This window comes from Crocodylus porosus, unplaced genomic scaffold (genome assembly GCF_001723895.1).
Source record: "Crocodylus porosus isolate Cpor-Errol unplaced genomic scaffold, CroPor_comp1, whole genome shotgun sequence".
Lineage (NCBI taxonomy): Eukaryota > Metazoa > Chordata > Crocodylia > Crocodylidae > Crocodylus > Crocodylus porosus.
In genome coordinates this window covers 44,152,155-44,170,109 of record NW_017728931.1, presented here as the reverse complement: position 1 = coordinate 44,170,109, position 17,955 = coordinate 44,152,155, and the positions used below count along the sequence as shown (strand labels likewise).

Below are 17,955 nucleotides of genomic sequence, written 5' to 3'. Positions count from 1 at the left end.
ATTAAAAAACACTGTCTAACATCCCATGGTTCTTCCCCCTTGGGACTGAATCTACTGGATTTTATACTAGGTTTGCAGAAGGACTAACACAGAAATATAGCAATGACTGTAGAACACTTGGTTTGGATGGCCTTTTGCAACTCTCAGTGGTGTTTGTACTGTAGCTTAGAATGTGTTTCTCAAGCTAAAGAGGATTTGGGAGAAATGATGAAATTTAGATGCTTTATATATTAGTTATTTTTCTCAGTGTTCACACAGTTCTGAGTAATACTTCCTCTATCCAGCACAGAGAAAAGAAAAGTAAAGCAATAATGAGACCTCAGTAGCAGCCTTGCCACCATCAAATGAGAAAAAAATCTTAGAGAAAAGACAGACTTATGATTAAGGTACTGGACTAGGCCTCAGGAGATCTGGGTTGAGTTCTGAACTCTCTATTAGGTTTTTTTGTGTAGCCTTGGATAAAGTCACTTAATCTCTCTGTGCCTCAGTCCCCCATCTGTGAAATAGGGATGAAAACATTCCTTCTTTGTTTAGACTGTTAAACTCTGAGGCAGGGGCTAATTTTACTATGTGTCTATACAGCATAAAGAATAACAGAGCCCCAGTCTTTGGTGTTTCCAGATACTATTTTATTAAAAATGGTAAAATAAGTGAGAACACTATTTAAACTTTGCTATAAGATCTCAAAACCATATAAAGAATTTTCTTTTTTTGGAAAGCTTCCAAGAATTGGAGAAAGAGTTTTAAAATAAAACATGGATAATAATGGGTAGGGATCTACATTTTTCCTTCTTTTCCTTTGGTCAAGGACAGGTGCTAGAAAAAGTGTACACCTAGAAAGCACTTGTACTTTTTTGCTGAAGTATTTCTATCCTCCCTTTTTCCAAGATATCAACCTCTCTGCCAGGTCATGCTGCTTACCATCTTACATTTTCAATCCCTTCCCTGCAGTGATGAGAGCTCTTGATATTGCACTGTTATTGCCAAGTCTGCTCTTGAAGTATTTCTTGCAGTTGGTTCTTCTTTCTCCACTTGCCTCCAACATACTGAGAGAAAGAGGAGCAGAGGACCACAAGGAGTACACCCAGCATCTTACCAGCATGAAGAGCACTAGTAGGACTGTGGGCAATATAAATGGAAGGGGCTATTTCTGGTTCAAGACTCTTCAAAATATTTGCAGCTAAGATGTTTGCGAAATCAAGGCTTTGAGGAAGACTAAGAGGGAAGATGGAGAAATCATGGGGATCAAACTGCAAAGGGCTATCCAGACTTCACAATGTCCATTGGTTCCAGAAATCCTCTTGGTACCACAGCCAGGTTTCCTTGCCAACAATTCTATTCTAGCCAACAGTCCTAGAATATGTAAAAACTTTGCCCTCACCTCCAACAACCTGAACAGCATAATAAATCCTGAGTTTGCAGCTCAGGTCAAAGTCTGCTGCATCCTGAACAGTATTAGTTAAATGATAAGAAATTGATCAGCAGCACATTACACTTGCAATATACTTTTAGACACCTTAATGCATTTTCAAGGTGATTTTAATTTGGTAATTGGACTGGCTGTGTTCTCTTTCTGAATGAAAAGACTTTAGCTACTCAATATGGCTAAGTACCTTTAAGCTCAGGAAACAGCCTATTTTCTCTTTTAAAAGGAAGAGAAATGGGCAGAAAAATGGCATTATTTTAGTTGCTTATTTACAGTTCAAATTGTTTTGCTTTTGATCAGTGATTGGTTTACAAAACAAAAAAAAATACAGGTATTCTGAAAATAAGACTTCCTTTCATAAGCCAAAGATACTAGCTCACACAAGCTGCAGTTCAACCTAGCTCAGCCATAGTAGTTGCAAAAGTTCTGTGCCGAATGCATCTTCCTTCAGATATCTCCCTAAGCTATATGTTCTTGTTTGTTCCTATAGGCCCCAGTTCAGGAAAACATGGAATAAATCATGCGCTCAAGTCCGTTTCTACTCAGAAAGCAAGGTACTTAAGCATGTATCTAAACCCTTGTCTGTATTACAAAATACTATCAAACGAGCTTCCCTGGGTATGTTGTATAGCTCGAGCAACAAACCCCACAGTGCGAATGCAGCTAGCTATTCCAGTAGAAGGCAGATTGTGCCAGCCGAGCTTCTGTTATTCAGGGGTGCTTGTGTAGCTCTGGTGACAGAAAAACTCCTACTTGCACCAGAAGGCCCTGATGCTGGATTGCTGCATCCACATTTAAAGTAGCAGCAGATCCTCTAGCATAGACTGAGCCAGTATTCCAGCACACAAGACCTATTATGTAACCACATGCTTTGCCGAATCTAGGCCATGGTGAGCATGCCTTAAACATAAAGGTATACTTAAAAATATTCTGTAGACTGACTGATGCACTTTTCCTATTGCCATTGCAATTTTAAAGAAGAAACTTAACTAATAGTCTCTAAAAAGGCTGCAGCCATAGGACCCTTGTATTTACTAGATCTCCCAACTTTGCTAACAACTATGGTGTTGTCAGCAAAGTACCAATATAGGCAAGGCCTGAAAGATAAGAGCTTAAGTAACTGCTTCTTAAATTCAATTCCACAAATCTGAAGGTAATAATTTCTCATAAAATGCCCTTTGCCACTTGGCTCTGTAACTCAAGTTGTCCCTGAATTGATGGGCTCTGTGCAATTATTCTCACTCTTTCCAATGGGTTTAGTAAGTCTCAGCTACAGTCCGTCTTCCCAGATACTTTTTCTGAAACAGTTAGTAGTAGGATTATTTCTATTTAAATGTTTTCTTTCTTCCTTACATTTCATTTTAAACACTCTCTTAATCTTCCTCTCCCATCCCCCACCCCATTTACATTAGTTCTCTTTTTACACTTCTGCCAATATAAAAGGGCAATATAAAAACAACAATTTTTCATGTTTTTATCAGACAATTTGTTTGTTTCCCTCTCTTCTTCCGACATTAAATGATAGGCTGACAATTTTCAGATTGGTGGTGATAGCACCCACTTTGTATTTGCCCTGGACTACATTAGAAAAGGTTTCCCAGTATAGCTATCCTGGTAGTGTGTGTATACGTTGCTTATACTGGCAAGAAAGTGTTGTTTTCTAACATAACTTATTTTGATTCCCAGATAAGCACTTTTATCAGTTATAACTGCTTTTATACTATAACTTTTGCTGGTTTAGAAAACTTTGCCAAAAATGGTACCTCTTAATCAATTTAGTGCACTGTAAAAAATATCTAGTTTAAACCTGACATTGGATGAAGCTAATGTGAAGGTGAGAGTAAAAAAAGAACACTTTCTCCTGATGCCCACTGCCCACAGTTGTGTATTAGACAAATACTTTTATAATCTTGGGGGTTTTTTTACTGTGAAAATGTTTAAGCTTGATTAATGATGAAAACTGTACCATACCTGAAAAGTTGCAACAATGCCCATTCCAATACAGCCCAGCAGTCCAATGCATAATGTAATTAAGTTAAATAAAGAACCAACAAAATCTGATGACTCTTTTTGCTTCTCTACTATTAAATATCTGATGTACATTGTAACTGCACCTAAAACAGAAAAATACACCTTTTATTCAATAATCATGTAATTCTGTTATATTTAACATTTTCTGTGGAAAAATAGCATATGAAACAAAATTAACTTAAAAACATTATATACTGAGATGCATCTTCTGTAATTCAACTGGGATGAGGATGGGGAATATTTAAATTCTTTATTTCAGATACTACCCTACTGCTTCTTTAGATAGCTTTGAAGCAGTTTAGGACAGGGGGCCATTCCCATCCCATTATCATCAGGATTTTAGAAGCAGGTAATGTTGACATGTAAGCATTCCACATCAGGAAAGGTTATGACAGAGCTATGAGCAGTAAATCAGGGGATGTAGCATTTGTTCTGAGCTGAGAGATACCTCTGGGATCTATGCTGCTTTAAAACTGACATCTTGACTAGCACATACTTTACTGGATTTGAACAGAAAAAAAAAAAAAGCCCAATTACATTGTTAGAAATTGTTATTAACTCTGCATGCCCAGTTCACCATTGCTATAGCCCTAGGAGGCCCCCAGGAACCCAGGTAAGGCTGCTGAGACCAGCCCAGGTGCTGGCCCCAGTCTCCCCTACCCCACCCAGAGCAATTTGCCATGCGCTAGAGTGCACATATAGGTGTGTTCCCTGGGAACAATGAGCAGTGGCACAAATATGGGCCACAGCTAGTTGTCCCCAGGGAAACGCACGTGTGTGCTTGTGGGGACATGCCCTGAGAGACTGGTCTCTACAGGAAAATTGACTGCATCAGAGGATTGCTTATAACAGAAGTCTCACAACATGCTACAAATGTGACCCTTTGAAGAGCAGCACTATAACAGTTTGTTCACATGAAAGAACAAACCATATAATATTTGTGGCACTGCTGTTACAAACAATCTCCATACACAGTCAACTTGCTTCTGCTCACAGGCCTTTAGAGGAAGTATGATATGAAGGTTGTGTCAGGTCACAGTCATTTGGGGACCAGGTATAATCAAGGTTCACTTCATGATTCCTTGACACCATTGAACCCACACCCAACCTTCTTCTTCTCCTTACGCCAGTGATATCCAAGAAGTGCAGCTATTTGGCCAGAGCAGGGGTCAGCAACCCTCGGCATGTGTGCTGAGCACGGCACATGAGACCATTTTGCTCAGCATGCCACCGCCAGCCTGGGCTCTAGGCATCTGCTGCAAACCCATGAAGCCCACGCTGCTTACAGCAGGGCTTGCAGCTGCGCCCACCTAACTCCCACCCGCTCTGAGCCCAGCCATGGCCCAGTCCCCCCACAAGGATGAGGCTGGTGCTGCCTCTTGCCAGAAGCACCGCACCTTTTGTGGGCTTAGCTGTGTGGGGTGGGTGGGTGGTTGGGCTGATGGGCACGTTCCAGGCTGAGGCCTTGGCCAGCTGCACTGCAGCCTGGGGACTAGCTCCCTGGGGAAGCACAGGGGCTCTTCTGGCAGGACCAGGGCATTGTTGGGTCAAACTTGGTCCAGTGGCCCAGGAGCCTGGCTCCATGTGCCCACACATCTGGCTCTGTGTGTTTGTCTGCCTCTGCCTTTGTCTGCACACACGTGTCTGGTCCTGGATGTGTGTGTGTGCATGTCTCTGTTCTGGGTGTGTTCTGGTTCTCCGTGTTTGTGCACGTGGTTCTCTGTGTGCGTGTGTATGTGCATGTGTCTGGTTCTCTCTCTGCTCTCCTTTTACTTTCTCTCTCTCTTTCTCTCTCTCCTCTTTCTCTTATTTGTCTCTTTTTTCTCCCTCTCTCACAGCAATGTTCTCAACAAAAAAGAAATACACAACAACAAAGGCAACATTTATGGTTATTAAATATACTAATACGCAGTGCGTCATGCCATGTACCCCTCCTCCCCCCCCCATTTTAGCTTTCTGGCATGCTGGCACTCTGGCAGCTTCCAAGGTAGACACTGGTTTTTTTGGCACTCCAGCCAGAAAACGTTGCCCACCCCTCAGCCAGAGTTTTGGTAGCTGACAGTTTTCTTCTGTTCACCTTTGCAATTGTAACAAAAGTGTTCTGCATGGATTAAGTGACTTTAGGAGACAGGAGAACTGGCCAACTGTCTACCCTCACTGATCCACTGATCATATCCTGTAGTTCCCACTCTGGCTGTTGTTACCACTTCTGAAGTGGCCTTTCAGCAGTATTTTGGTGGGCCTGGTAGAAGAGCAACCACCATCTTTCAGGCATCCCATTTTAGCTGCAGAAGCATTTTTACACACGCTTTCATGGGGTGGGGGGCGGTCTTTAATTAGAGCGGCTCCAAAAGGCACTCTAATTAAAGCATTGCAGCATCTCATGTAGCAGTGTCCCTGCGCTTCAAAATGGCAGCAGGGGTGCTTTAACTAAAGGTTCTCAGATGAACTTTAGTTAAAGCACCCCTGCCACTATTCTGAAGCACAGGGAAACTGATACGTAAGATGCAGAGGCTGGCTGGAACACACTAATTAGCACACTCTGGCCCACTCAATTAATTACGTCTTCTCCAGTGTGCTACAATGGGCAGTGTGTAGGAGCAGCCTCCCAGCACGTGTACAGGTACCCCAGGTTCTCTAACCTGTTCAGACCAAATACACTAGTCATACCTAAAAGTGCTGAAATGTTAATCATAAATCCAAAGATGCCACTCTCTGGAGGTTTTGTTCCTGTGTCACTGAAACGAGGGAAAAAAAAGGTTAACTGACAGTTGCAAGATTTAGTCTGAAATTATATACAAACCCTAGCACTTTATACAAATTACATGTCTGCGATAGTCATTTAAACATCAACATGTAATGTTTCCTGTTGCCTGCTTATGCGCTATTTGTAGGATTAAATCTTTATTTTTTAGTGGAAAACTATTGCTTTAGTCATAAAATAGTTTTTGACCTGTATCCCTCCCATAATTCACTAGTACTTGTGTTGGGTAGTACTATCCTACAGCACAGTTAATTAGTTTACTGTCGTCTAATACCACTGCACAACATATAGACATTGATCCTTTACTGTTGAGCTAGTTAACTCCGCAGTAAAGCACATATATAAATGCCACCAAGGAGAATCAAGATCAAGGTGTATTGTTAATATTCAAGCCTAACAACTTGAAACTAATATTCCATCTGTAATTTTTCTTTTTTTTTGAAGTACAGATAGCGTTTCATTTTTCTACCACAAACACAAGGTGTTTGATTTTCTAACGCATCTGCACAAGTGCTGTGAAAGCTGGCATCATGGGCTACTAAGAGATAAAAGTCAACATCTCAAAAAGGTGTAAGGGGTGACCACTCTTAGACTTCAAAATACAAGGCAAACAGGATACATTTGATGTGATGGTGAAGGAGCTGATTTATAGATTCCACTGAATGAAAGGTGTAGCTGCATGGATGAACTGGAAAACCTGTATCTTAGAAATGTTATGTAAAAGAATCTGTAAGACCTAGAGTTAGATCTGGACAAAGAGGGAGCCTGAGCTATACAGAATGGTGATATTGTCCACAGTACTGAGAAAGCAGGTAACAGACAGGGCTGGAGGTGGAAAATTATTGGCTCTGTTAATCATATTTATCTTGAGTAAAAGCTAGACATCCCTGGCAATGTTTCAATTTAGACAGAAGGAGGCACGTCTAAGAGACTTATGCAGGGTTGGCAGTTCAATTTGTTTGTAGATGAAATTGTACACAGATACAATGTAAAGGCAAGAAAAATGGATTGAGAAGCATGAATTGTGACTATCTGAAATATAAGTAAGATTAGCAAGTTAGCTGTACATGAACCCAATGTGAACAGAAGACTTACAAAAATTGGTACTACTCTAAACTATGCAAAACTTTAAATGTATAGCAATGTCATTTTGTGATGGATTTTATAATTATCCTGTATTTGGATCTATTTGAAGGGAAATACAAGTATAGCAAAACTCAAACTCACAATTTGAGTACAGTTAATAGAAGTTTTCCAGTTATGGAAATCAATGCAGTATCAGATTCAGAATGAAGTAATAAAATATACAGAAAACAGTAGAAGCATCTTAAAAATAGGAACTGGGTTTTCTGTCTTTATCTTTATGTAGAAGTTTTCCTTTCTATACCAGTGTCTCAGACAGGTACAGAGAAACCCATAAAATTACTCTATGACAATCAATAGAACATTACCTTTTACTTAATAAGAAAACCAGAAAGATTTCAGTCATTCTGATTATAAAGATACTCTGTATATTCAAAGTAGCTGCATTTATTATGCAATGTGAAATTCACAACCTTTCAGGAAGAACTGTCTTGTCATAGAGCCGGTTAAGCTTTAAAAAGTAATTTTTTTAAAAGTAAATTAGAAAGAATATTTTCATTAAAATAATGATTTTATCCAGTAGGGTGACAGCTACAGCTGAAATCAACAGGTGCTTTTTAACTGTAAACTTATCATAGAATAGTCACAGTAATCAGATAATAATTCATGAAGTGTCATGGAGCCACACGCAGAGATACTCAGAGGATTCGCTGATTCCCCTGAAGGTAGGTATGTGTGTTTGGGAAGGAGTGAGAGAGTAAGGAGAGCTCCCTGTGAGGACAGGTGGACTGAAAGTCCCTGGTACAGGAAGCTAACTGGGACTGAGAGGAGGCTGGCCATAGAAATATGATGAGGGCTAGGGATAGTCTGAGGGTAGGGTAAGGATTTTGTCAGTTTTGTTTTACCACATTCTGGTGTCAAAGCATTTGATCGCTTTTTCTTTCCATGTAATAAACCCTTTATTTGACTGGAGTGCTTGTAAATTGTAATTTCTGGGCAAATTAATAACCTGGGCATACCCATTTGGTGGAATGGGGGACGAGTAAGCTTAGATAAACCCATGGTGTGTGTATCTGGGAGCTCCCCAACACCCCAAGGTTTTGTCATAAATGGCACTGAAGCTTATTAAGAAATAAAATGAGATGACATCGCCCACCACAATGCACTTAGTTGGTTCTTAGTCCAAGATAAAACAACATCAAAGATGATAAATGTGTTTAGTAAAAGGATAAAACAACATCAAAGATGATAAATATGTTTAGTAAAAGGATTTTATTGCAAGAACACAACGGCATGCTATATCCACAGACCTCTTATTTTGAGGAATACTATGGTAGTTATAATGGCCAAAACCCTAACTTACTTTCTAAATTTCAGGAATAAAATGTAACATACTATACACAGTAATTAAATTTGTGGTTGCTTCAAGCTGGACAAAGAGTTCTTCTCAGTGATATGCATCCATCACTCTCTTTTCACCTTCCCCAGGTTATCCTTTTAAAAGAAGTCACCAGCTCATTCACAGAGAACTTTTGGAAGAGTTTATTGGTGTAATAAATACTTTCCTGTACCTCAACGCAGAAAGACAAGGGGTCAGTCCAAAACCCAGAAAAATTAAATAAAAGTTTGAATCCCTCTTAAATTGCCCTACACTGCCACTTCTAGTTATTGACAATTGTATTTCCAAAAGCACTCATTTAACATTGGCTGTTTCCAGTGTTTGGATACCTCAATTGGATGATTTTTTTCAGAAGTATGGAACACCTCTAGTTTCCATTGATTTCAACTGAAAAAAAGAAAAAGACATGTGGCACTACTGCAGAAATTCAGGCAACCACAAAACAAGGTGCTCCAAGTCAGTAGCCAATTTTTTAAAGAAAGTTTGGTGAAACCAGGAATGAATGAGAAAAGCACATTTTTCTTTGTCTGCAAAGAGTTAACATGCTATGGTAGAAGTGTTTGACTAGTCACTTCTTTACAAATTGGCAAAAAGCTAGAAAGATTTATCTCAGACGGTTATTTAAGTCCTCATCTATTTCATAGAATCATAGAAGGGACAAAGTCAGAAGGGACCTTGTAGATCTTCAAGTCCGACCCCCCGCCTGGGCGGGAGAAAAGACTGGACTCAAATGAGTCCAGCCAGGTAGTCATCAAGCCTCTTCTTAAAGATCCCCAGGGTAGGAGCCAGCACCACTTCCCTAGGAAGCTGGTTCCAGATCCTAGCCGCCCTAACTGTGAAGTAGTTCTTGCGGATGTCTAATCTAAATCTACTCTCTAACAATGTGTCCATTGTTCCTTGTCATGCCAGGGGGCGCTAGGGGAAACAGTGTCTCCCCTAAACCCTTCTGGTCCGCCCTAGTGAGTTTATAGACAGTCACCGGGTCTTCCCTCAGCCTATTTAAAGAAAGTTGTTACAACCAACAGTGAAAATTCATTGCTTCCTGACATACGTTTGCAAACTCATAGCAATCAGCAACAGCTTGAGACTGCAGCATTTGAACAAGTTTCTACAGATTCTCAGAACAATGCTCTATTCTAATCTTACTCTCTCCTTGGTATGCCTGGTGAAGGCCTGCTATAGCATTTTTTTAATATTATTCATATATTCCCATTTTTAACTTATCCTCATATGCCAGGAACGGTTTAATAAAATTGACAGAGAACATATTTCCAGAGTAAACCACTTGTAAAGATTTTGAAGGACTTCTGCAAATTGGAAACTGCTCTGTGTTAAGTGCTGAACTGGGATCACTTCAAAGGATTTGAAGTGCTTCAGGTGAGCAAAGAATGTATCTGCACACGTGAAGAAAGAAGCAATTTGAAGTTCTGGGAACACTTTACATTTAAGAGCAATCCAAATAATTTTAAATTGCACTGAACTCCATTCATTTTTGAATGAAAGCTTTTTTTAAAGCAAACTTTTATAGCTGAGTTCCACTGTTTCAAAGAAACTCAGAAGATTATAATCACAGATGTGTTTAAAAATACTATAGGAAGTACAATACTAGATGCCTGGGTATAAAATAAATGAACTTCATACTTATCACACTGTATAAAAATTAATGTGAAATGAAAACTAAAACATAATTGATGTCTTCAGGGTCAACAGTATCTGTACACAAATAGTTAACATTTTGGAATTTTTGCTCTCGAGTTTTACTTTAGAAGTGCATTTTATAGTAGATATTTTTAATTTTTATTAAAATAACATGAAGCACGTAAAATAAAACTTCCTATTCATTTCATTTGCAATAATTCACAGATAAAGACAACCTCTGTCAATGAGTTGAGGGAACCAGAGAAAAACTATGATATTCTTGTTAGTCTGGCAGTCAGAACTCTGTTCAGTAAAATATTATTTATAAAGAGAAGGCAATGATGTAAGGAAGCAAGAGAAGGAATATTTAAGATCTGAAACACTCACTGTCTTAAAATGGCTTAATGTCTACAGTACAATTAAACTGAAATCCTAAAACGTATCTTAAGTTGGCATGTTGTGTATCTCAAACAATGCCATTTGTTGTTCTAAAAGTACAACTAACTGCAATCTTATTGCAAAAAATATCCCGAGGACTGTATCATTACAATTCAAGCCACCAAGTAAAAAAAAAAAAAGCCATTCAAAGCTTCAATCCAGTGCAACCTACTGCGTGATTTCAAAGTCTGTAAAGATCATCTTGGATGCTGAAAAAGGTAAGGAAAAGAACTCACCCTTGCATACACAATCTCTGTTTTAGGTCCCATATACATAAAACACTAATAGTGGGGGACTTTCCCACAAAGTACTTTTTGTAAAGAGTTTATTTAATTTTTTTAATAATTTTTGTAATCAGTGTAGGCAAAGACTCTGGCTTAATGTGATAATGGTTACATCATAAACCAGTAGCTCTCATCATTTGTGGGATGCATGCCCCTTTTGAAGGAACAGTTCTATATATGTCTATACTTCTGTTATGGATAATTAAAACATAACACATCATTACAATTACACTGTAATCTCTCAAATGACCTAAGAAATACTGCAGAGTTGTTCTTAGTAATTTTTCCTCTTTTTCCTTCACTTATATTTCTGCTTTCCCTTCTCCTTTCTCATGCCTTTGTCTCTTGTATACTTGAAAAGTACTTTCAGAGGCATGCATATCCCACTTTAAAAAAAACAGCCACAAAAAAAGAGAACTGGAAAAGATGTGATTGGGCATGTGTGGAGAATCAAAATGAACATAACTGCAAACTTGAATTAAAATTTCCAATGCCTTAATCTAACTGGAACTCTCCTTGCTAGAAATTGATTTCATTTCTTAATATCCTGCAACTGAACCATGTTTGACATACTGCACAACGGAAATCTTGCAATGTTCTTCCTCTTTCTTTTTAATCATGCAACAGGCAAGGATTTCTTAGGGTAATATCTTTTATTGCTTGTCTGACACTATCCCAATTATGCAATTGGTCCAATAAAGGATATCACTCTAAGGAATCTTTGCCTCTTACATAGTTTCCAGTCCATCATAGATACAACATCACTCTCACACTACCATTCTTAATAATTTATGCTAATTAATGTCTTTAATCCCATGATCTAGCTACTTAGAGGGCACGTCTACACGAGATGCTACATCACTGTAGTGATGAGCTATGGTGGCATAGCTCATTGCTACAGCAATGTAGCATCAGCAGGCATCAAATGTGACGCCATCACTGTCATTGTAGTGATGAGCTATTTGGCCATAGCTCATTGCTATGGCAGCATAGCGACTAAAAATAACCGTGCACCACTGGAACTGCTCAGTACCTGCCAGGACTGTGCAGTCAGGGGCGCATGTAGACATGCCCAGACAACAGGAATGAACTATATTATTAAAGAATATAAGAATGTATTATAATTGCATAGCAAGAATCGTATCATGAGTATTACAGGCTCTATCAGTTTCCTAATTCACCATATTTCCCCTCAATAATTAGATTCTACACATGAAAACTATACATTTGTTATAATTCTCCATGGCTAGAATCTAATTATTGAAGGGTCATTTTAAATTTGTCCCACCCCCCAGGAAAACAGTGGCAGGAGAGAGCCAAGTGGTTTGACCCCTGCCCCACCACTTGCTCCCCATGTCTGCCCACCCCTGCAGCCTCTGCCCTTCCCCCTTTTCTTTTTGTTATCACTCATTTATGGATTAATTTAGATATAATGCTAATTTTATTCAGTAGTATTTTGTGACAAAAATCTTACAGGCAACTTGCAAAGTATTTAAAACACATTAAGCTTGCGTCTCTGAGCTTCTAAAGAGGGCTCAGAATTTTTTTAATGATGATTATTTATATTTTTCCAATTTTTCCTGCTTCGTTTTACCTAGCTTGAGAATTCAACAATTTTTCCCTCTCAGGTTTTATTGGGAGTAGGTTTTAACACCTTAATTGAGAGAGAATAAGAATACTTGATTTTTAATGTGGGCACTTTCTTAATAGTATAACTGTATCATTTAGGAATGCAAGTTGAACCAAAGGTTTGCACCTGCTCAACTTTTATACTTGCTCTACACCAGGAGTTGTTCACCTTTTTAGATTTAAAGACACCCCTCCATAACTTTTTCAGAATTTAGTGGCACCCTATTGGAAAACCAATCAGTAGATCTCAACTGGGGTGCTTCCCCCACCCCCCTTCATCCCCCCACAGCCAGGTGAAAGTGCCCTGCATGTCTTGTATGAAGTCTGACCAGGAAGCAGCTGCAGCACTCCTATCTGATAAACCTCCTGCCTCAGCCCTTTCTTGTTCACCTCTGCAAGCTCCCCCTGGAAACAGAAGCGCACGGGACTGTTCCATCCAGTGGTATTGGAGCAACCAGGCACAAAAAACAAGTGGAACTGTTCTGCATATCTTTGTTTTGAGAAGGAGGATGCAGGACCGGATTGGAAAGGGCTGTGGCAGGAAGTTTACTGAATAAACCTAATGCAGGCAGGAGTGCCTGCTCTTGCACTAGCTGTTTCCTGGTCAGGCTCCGTGAGGCCCACAGATCAGTTTTAATGGGTTGGGGTGCCAGCAGTGCTGGCATCACAGCACCCTTGAAAGGGTGTCACAGCTCTGTGGCACGCCGCTTGAGAACCACTGTTCTATACCAGTGATGCTCAGTCTTTTGGCCCCACAGGTCAAATGAATAGGATGGGGTCTGTTGGTGGGCCAGATCGGGTCAGGCACACCAGGACTGGGGCCCATGCTGCCTCTGCCCAGCCAGCCTTACACTGCTCCCACCTGCCAGGATCAGGCTCCACACTTTCCCCACCTGCTGGGATTGGACCCTGAACTGTCCTGTGCACCCAGTGCAATATACAGGGCCACTCTATCCAGCCTGCGGGCTCCCCACAGGTCTGGAAATTTGGCAGCACGGGAGTTGGTGCCACCAGTACCTCACTGCCAAATTGGGAAGATTTGCAGGCCAGGTGACATGGCACTGGGGACTGGATTTGGCCCACAGACCAGTGGTTGAACATCCCTGGTCTACACTCTTGCCAGCATAGGTTCTTGGTTAGGAGTGTGAAAAAACCCAGACTTCTAACGGGCCCAACTATATTCTCAATACCATACTGCGGATGTAAACATATTGGCAAAGAAGTTCTCTGCTGGTAGTTTATCTGATGAACCAGTTTAAGTTCTGACCAGCAAAAGGACTCTTCACAGAATAAGCTGTCTCCCCACCAGGGATATGCAGTGCAGACAAACCTCTAGTGTAGAAGCAGTTTTATCATATAGGTTAATCTCTTAATCCATTCAGGTTTATAAACACTACATGAGTTGTACTGTGCACATGCTGGTGGAATCACTTTAAATACAACTGGTATAGTTAAAACAGTGCAATGTTTGCATCTAAAAATGATCTGAGGTTTTCCTAATTCAAAGTGTTAGTCATTGACTAAATAGGTGTCAATGCATTAAAAATGTGCTTTAAATGGTGAATATATGTCCTCTCTCACCTTACATTTTTATGCATTACTTGACTTGGAGTAGTTCCTAGAAGCCCCAGTAAAAGGACAGGGCTCCACTGCATTCTGAATTTCACATACTATTGGTAATTTAAAAACAGAACAACAAAACAGCCCCTGTCCAGCTCACTTTTTTGATGTTATCACTCTGGGGGGATGCAACGGGGTGAAGTGACATGGTCACATATCTGCCCTCCCACACCCTCCCACTGCTTCAACAGTCTAGTTCACCCTCTTGCCTAGCAGGGGATACCCAAGAACAACAAGCAGAAAGCAGATAAGGAAAGGGGGCCCCGCCTGCTACAGCTGTTGTCCTTGGCTGATCCTGGGGTGGGGGAAGCCACAGGCCACTTGTACTCTGCTTTAGTAGGGAGCAGCTACATGGAGTGCTGGGTTTGGTGGCAGCAGCAACAGCGGGTAGGTTCCTGCTTCTTGTTCTGTGTGCCAAGGTCAGCAGTTCCCAAACTGTGGGTCATGGCCCCAAATGGGTTTGCAACATCAGCAGATGGAGTCACGGGACAGCTCCTGCACCACGTCCTGTCCGCTTGGCTGCAGAGGCTCAGGGAAAGGGCAGCAGGGTGGGGAGCTGCAAGCCCCCTGTGGACAGCCTGCATCCCCGCCCCCCTACCCCCAACCATGGGCTCCACTCTGGCCCTGCTGCCCATGGTGGGGGCAGGATATGGGCTCCATGCTCCAGCCCCAGTAGCTGCTGCTTCCTGTGTGCAGCAGCCAGATCTCAGGAGCTGCTGGGGTTGGGGGGCAGAGGGCTGCAGGCCCTGGCACTGGGGCACTTGGGGAGTGTGGGGGTCTGTGGATCGGGAGTAAGGGACACCTGGAGGGGGTGGGCTGTGAGTTGGGAGTGAGGGGCCATGGTGAGGAAATGGGGTCATAAATGGGTTCATGCCAAGGAAAAATTTGGGGAACACTGCCCTAGGTGCTCTAGGTGCAAGAAGCTACACAGGGTGCCAGGCTGAGCTGGGGAAGGTGGCATCAATGGACGGTCCCCACTTCCAGCACCTACTCCTAGCCAATATGGAAACACGAGGGGACCAGGCAGGGTGCACATGATGGGAAGGAGGACCTGCAAGCTGCTGTCCCTGGTTGAGCCTGGCACCATGTGCAACCACACACCACAGCCCCCAGCTGGAGCAGCTCTGGGGCTTTTCCCACCCCATGTCACCCAGGGATGGCGGCAGTGGTGGATGGGTCCCCCCCTTCCTATGCCCAGAGGCAACCCCTACTGGAAAGGGGGAAATGGGAGGCATAGGGCACTGAGCACAGGATGTAAGGGGGTGCCCAGAGTAGGGTAGGACAGAAGAGGACAGGAGAGTCACACCTGCTTTGGATTGTGGACAGTTGTGGAGCTCATAAGTCTGAAGCCAGAGCATAGCCTTTGCCAGGAATGATAGCATCTCTTTTTGCAAATACAAGTGTAGCAGAAAAGTGGCTTTCTGATTAATTGGAATCACAGTCTGAGAAAAATACAGTTGTAGGAATCTTCTTCATTAATTATGAAATAAATATTAGATATGAAGAATTCACTTGAAAAACTGTTTCTCTTCCTAGTCTAACTTTCTGTCTGCCACTAAATCACACACGAGATTCTTCACAACTTGAAAATGCAAGATGAAATTTATTTACAGGCGTTAGGTGCCTCTAGAGTTTGGACTGCCAGGTCAGCTATACCTATGTGCTGCCTGATTGGCTGGGAAAGGCAGTAGGTCCTCAACTCTTACACTCTAGATTCAATCACGTTATCAACTTGTAGTAGTGTTCTGGGCATGACCATGGCTTCCACTTATGCATATGAGAAAAGGTGTGGGGAGTCATTATGAACATGAGGATTTTCACACGTTTGCAGGACTGGGACCAGGATCTTCCAATCTGAGCACAACTTTAAAAAAGGCAAAAATAAACCTTTACGTATGCACTACCTGCTACAACTTTTAGGTCCTTTTTACACATCATAAAGAAAAAAACCCAAAAAGGCATAGAGCCATTTTTCTCTTTTGTGGGTCATTTAATCCACCAGAGGCCAAAGCATAATCCTCTGCTGTTCCAGTAGAGAGTCAATGCTAAATATGGACCGTCAAAACTAACAGTAGTGTTTATACTATTGCACATGAATAGTAATGTTACAGAAAACAAAGGACAATAATAGTTAGGGGCAGATCAGCCCTGCTTCCCCAGAGAAGCTCCTGCACATCCTTTGCTGATGTGATTGACACATTCCCCACCTTGAAAATCCCAATTAGCAGAGAAAGAGATAAGCAAAAACCCTGATTAAAACCTGCTTATCACTTGTAGGATTAGCTAAATCCGGGATCTAACACGGTGAGGGCCAACCTATTTGGCAAGACAAGCTGCCAATTAAACCTGTGCCCTCCCCGAGATCCCCTTCCGCTGCCCTATCTATCCGCTGCTCTGCTTTCTGCCCCTGTCCAGTCTGCCGCTCTTTCTGCCCACCAGATCTGCCACTCTTTGTGCCCCCTAGCTGTTCTCTGCCCTGCTTTCTGCTGTTGTCCGATCTGCTGCTCTGCTTTCTGCCCCAGGCCGCTCTGCCGGGCGCCGCACGCGGAGCTGGCGGCCCCGGGAGCAGGGGAGCGGCGAGGCGCTGCCAGTGACGAGCCCGGGCGCGGAGCGGCGCAGGCCCGCGGTCCGGCCCAGCAGCGCCGCCGCGGCGGCCTGGCACGTGCGGTGCGGGCCCGGCTCACCTGATGTAGGGCACCAGCGGCTCGACGTGGCCCTCCAACACGGCGATCACGTAGGACACGATGAAGGCGGCCGAGGACCAGCTGACGAGCAGCGCGGGGACGAAGGCCAGCCCGGGCAGGCAGCACCGCATCCCGCCCGGAGTCGGCGTCGGCGCCTGCCCCGCCAGCAGCGGCTGCAGCCCGGTCCCGGCGGGCATGGGCCTGGGCATGGGCACGGGGCACGGGGCAGCGCGGCCGGGAGCGGCTCTGTGACGGCGCCGTGAGCTCACAAAGCGCCTCTGCCGCCCCGCCAGGCTCCTGTCCGCACGCGGGTGTCGCCCGCGCCCCGCCACACCCGCCCCCCGGCCGGCGTCTCCTCAGCCGCCGCCTTTCACTTTCGTTTCCACGCTGGAAGGGCAGCCCCTCTCTCTCGCTTCCCCCGCGGGATTTTTCTTCGTCGGTTTTCTTTCTTTCCAGCTCCGTTTGGGGGCTCTTTTCCCCTGTCAAGACCAGGCAGCCCCCACGGGGAGGCGGGGGCTCCAGTGGCTGGACGGGACAGGGCTGACCACTTCCACCCCCGGCTTCCCCCGCGAGGCCGGCCCTCCCTGCCCACGGCCCTCCCAGCTTCTCGTGGCGGGCACTCCACCTCGTTGCCCGGTGGAAGAAAAATCAGTTGTTTCCCCTTCAAACTGATGAACCAAGAGATATCTCCAACAGTGCAGTTTTGTGGGGTTTTGTTTTTATCGTGGTGAGACCAGGATTTTTTGACAAAATGGTTAGTGGGATGTAAGGTGCAAAGAAAAGGCTTGAGAAGCGCTGGCCTACAGCAGTGGTCTCCAAACTTTTTTGATCGTGCACCCCTATCAGTAAAAAAATGTTGAGCATGCACCCCCAATATATGTATATTTATTTATTTCTAAATTATATACATGTATTACTGTACTAATATATTATGTACATTATAAAACATACACAAAAAA

The 17,955-nt window shown here is 43.0% G+C and overlaps 1 protein-coding gene across 2 annotated transcripts in view; it reads right to left on the bottom strand.

The window, feature by feature from the left end:
- The window catches only part of DRAM1 (DNA damage regulated autophagy modulator 1), a 29,411-nt gene extending 11,877 nt beyond the window's left edge, over positions 1-17,534 (bottom strand). Inside the window, exons 1-3 of one of the 2 annotated variants that reach the window (XM_019544742.1) lie at positions 16,997-17,534; positions 6,128-6,195; positions 3,398-3,540 (exon numbers count right to left, since the gene is read on the bottom strand). In XM_019544742.1, coding sequence (XP_019400287.1) covers positions 3,398-3,540; positions 6,128-6,195; positions 16,997-17,205 — 420 coding nt within the window. In that variant the 5' untranslated portion in view covers positions 17,206-17,534. The remainder of the gene's footprint in view (positions 1-3,397; positions 3,541-6,127; positions 6,196-16,996) is intronic. The other variant, XM_019544741.1, reaches the window with a different exon arrangement.
- Between the last annotated feature and the right edge of the window lie 421 nt (positions 17,535-17,955).